General features: G+C 39.4%; 1 protein-coding gene across 1 annotated transcript; it reads left to right on the forward strand.

Moving 5' to 3' along the window:
• The first annotated feature begins 1,774 nt into the window (after window positions 1-1,774).
• On the forward strand, window positions 1,775-2,978 carry LOC140183153 (uncharacterized). Its single transcript, XM_072231174.1, has 4 exons — window positions 1,775-1,933; window positions 2,090-2,422; window positions 2,532-2,806; window positions 2,885-2,978. The coding sequence occupies exons 1-4, from the start codon at window positions 1,775-1,777 to the stop codon at window positions 2,976-2,978; spliced, it is 861 nt and encodes a 286-aa protein (XP_072087275.1).
• Window positions 2,979-3,539: the final 561 nt, after the last annotated feature.

The following is a 3,539-nucleotide window of genomic DNA, read 5'->3' on the forward strand; positions in this document are numbered from 1 at the left end:
ATGGGGAGAAAGATTGTGCCGTTAGCGATCATCACGACCAAGATAGCTGCAAAATGCAAGTTGTAGCGCCAGCCTTCACCATGCTTCATCTTGGCGAAGAAATAATTGAGAATGTTGATGACAAAGATGCTAATGGTGATGCCTAATTGGAACATTATGTTAAGGGTTCTTCTATATTTTTAAGAGGTAACCTCCGACACAAAAATTAGAATAGACTGATTGACACATCTAATTGAGATTTCTTCTAATGAATGAACAGTGAATTGAGGATTAATTGGTGCCAAGTGTTAATATGTTAGTTCTTTGGTGATAGAGATGGGTGGAAAAATCAATTTAAATTACATTTTAAAATTTTAAGATATAATTTGAGTTCATTAAAAATTAGAGGATTAAATTGAGGCTGGTTTTTTTTTTTATTTTGGAAAGAAATAAGGTGTAACACCATGAAATGGATGTGTGGAAAAAAATTGCACTACTATGGTGTCAGATGTAAAACGCATGCTGCGTTCTGAACTTTTTATTTTTTATTTTTTGAAACATACTAAACGCAAGTTGCGTTTTGAGATTTTCATTTTTTTGTGTAGGCTAAATGGAGGTTGCATTTTTAGAGCCACAAAATTCAAATTCTTTTTGAAGCCCATAAACGCAGGTTGCGTTTTGTACACAGAATAATATTTTAATCCACAACTTTGCCTATAAATATGAAGCGCAATTTCATTCATCTTCATCTTCACTTCTCCTCTTACTCTTTCTTGCATAAAGCCCATAGTGGTGTGCTTTTTTGGCAATTAACTGTGTCAAAAAAGTCGAGTTAGGTGAGGCTGAGGTTATGGAAGGTGTTGTAAATTTGCGAGTATATTATAATGGTGGGATTATACCAAACACACACGAAGGAGTGACTTTTGTTTGTGAATGTCCCTTATCGTTTTCTATTCCGTGCACCATCAGTTTTGTGGAGTTACAAAGTGGTCTATGTGATAACATACAAAGTCACATTTTGAAAAGGGTGAGCAACATTTTATACAGAAATCCTGTACAAGTATTCGGTGGGCTGATATAGTTTCAAATAATGTCCATCACTAACGACGCAAGTATACAACTTATTTTCTGTATTTATCAACAAACCTGATTTCACGTGCCGATGATCGAGCTGTACATTGAGTTTGAACAGTATACGGGGATGGATTCGGTTGGCAACGATGTCAACATTGATGAAATCGGGGATATAGATTGGGAAGAAGATAACAACGACAGTGAAGAGGAGTTTGAAGCCAACTATGAAGTCGATGACAAAAACGAGGATGGAGACTTGGCAGGCAATCCGGCAAAACAAAATGAGGCAAATTCGATCGTAAGTTAGCACCCCTTTGAAGTTTCATCTTTTATGCGGACTCTGGATCTCGAAGCCATGCCTGCACCAGAATTTCCTGAGTATGCAAATATCGGTATGTTATCTTATGGTTATTAATTAAAGTTACCACTACCATTAATTTTATTTGCTTTTTCCGACTACTGGTGGATCGCATGTCGTAAGTGAAGGCGACTTTACGGTGGAAGATGGTGAGTTTAGTGTCAGAATAGAATTTGGTTCTAGGGATTCGGTGATATCTGCAATCAAAAGCTACACTATCTCTAGAGGAGTTGATTACACTGTTTATGAGTCTGAGCCGTAAACATTCTATGCGAAATGCAAAGGTATATGGTGCAGGGTGCGATTTGCTTATCCGAGCTAACTTGATTCAAAAGAAGGAGTGTTGGGAGATCAGGAGATACAATGGCAAACACACGTGCACCATTGGGCACAATTTCACAAGATCATGCCAAGTTGGACTCAGACACAATTGCAGATGCCATCAGGCCATTGGTTAAAGCGGACCCGTCAATAAAGGTGAAGTCTATTATTGCAGAAGTTCAGTCGAGATTCAACTACACTGTAAGTTACCATAAGGCTTGGTTGGCAAAGTAGTAATCTGTTGCAAAAATTTACCGTGAAAATGAGGAGGTTCAAGGTGTAAAAGTTCTCCATCATGTTTTTTGGAGCTTTTATCCGTGTATTGTGGCATTCAGGCATTGCAAGCCATTGGTGCAGGTTAATGGTACACACTTGTACGGAAAGTATAAAGGTGCACTTCTAGTTGCAGTTGCACAAGATGGGAACCAAAACATTGTGCCTATTGAATTTGCAATAGTCGAGGGTGAGATAGTAGACGTGTGGGAGTTTTTTCTAACTAATTTGCGGAGATATGTTGTTACCATTGATGGCGTGGGAATTATTTATGACCGCCATAACTCCATCGACGCAGCAATAGCTCGCAGTAACGGTGCATGGTCACCACCAAGAGCGTGGCACATGTTCTGCATCAGGCACATCGTGTCCAACTTCTTAAGTATGTTCAAAGCTCTGTATTTGCATAAACTCGTGGTTAACACAGGTATTTAAATGCACTGTTTATAGTCCTATTCATGGAAATATTGTGGCTTCTGCTTATGATTTCACGGTTTGGTGAACAAGCTATTTTGGGACGGAATAGGAGTACAACAAAAACTACCAACGGCTTAAAGAGCGAGGTGAAGCATATACTCAATGGTGCGATGAGATTGATGTTGAGAAATGGGTGTTGACATTTGACGGGGGTCATCGTTGGGGACATATGACCACAAACATGGTAGAGTGCATAAATTATGTCCTGAAGGGTGCACGCAACCTTCCTGTGACTGCCGTTGTTAGGTCTACTTTCTATCGGCTGAACGAATTGTTTACTCAGAAGAGCGCCGAGGCTCATGAGCATGTCCGCAATGGATTCACGTATTCAGAATTTACTACCAAAAGAGTTTAAGAAAGCTTTCGACGTGAAGGAAACATTGTCGTTAATTGGTTCGACAGGTGCAACGAGATGTTTGAGGTTCGAGAAATGAAAGATGGTTCTATTTACACCGTTAAACTTGCGCAACAACACTGTGACTGTGGCCATTTCTAGGTTGAGCAACTCCCATGTCGCCACGTTCTTGCATGTTGCGCTAACCAACATCTTGATTGGCAAGTGTATGTGCATAACATATACAATATGTCTAAAATTTGCAAGGTGTATAGAGGCAAGTTTGTTCCATGGGTGACCCATCTACGTGGGATAGATATGAAGGAGCGAAGGTGATCACCAATTGGACATTGAGCCGCGCGACAAAAGGAAGACCGAAGTCAACCCGCTACTTGAATGAGATGGATTCGCAGGATATGCGTGGTCCGCATCGGTGTACTATTTGTGGATGGGGGGGGACATAGCTGCAGCCGATGTCCTCAGCGCGCTGGTCCAAGCTCCGCCAGAGGTCAATAGTGGTTAAACATTTTAACGTAACATTTTATGTAATTTTTTTATCCAATTTAAAGTAGTATGTAAGATTTTTATGTTATTCCGTAGTTTATTTATGTATGCATTAAATACTGAATAATAAATAAATACTTAGATTAAAAATGCAACAGGCTAATCTCAAACAGAGTTATTCGAGAATAAAGCTAAATATAGAATAAGAACACGAATACA

Source organism: Arachis hypogaea, chromosome 20 (genome assembly GCF_003086295.3).
Source record: "Arachis hypogaea cultivar Tifrunner chromosome 20, arahy.Tifrunner.gnm2.J5K5, whole genome shotgun sequence".
In the NCBI taxonomy this organism is placed as follows: Eukaryota; Viridiplantae; Streptophyta; class Magnoliopsida; order Fabales; family Fabaceae; genus Arachis; species Arachis hypogaea.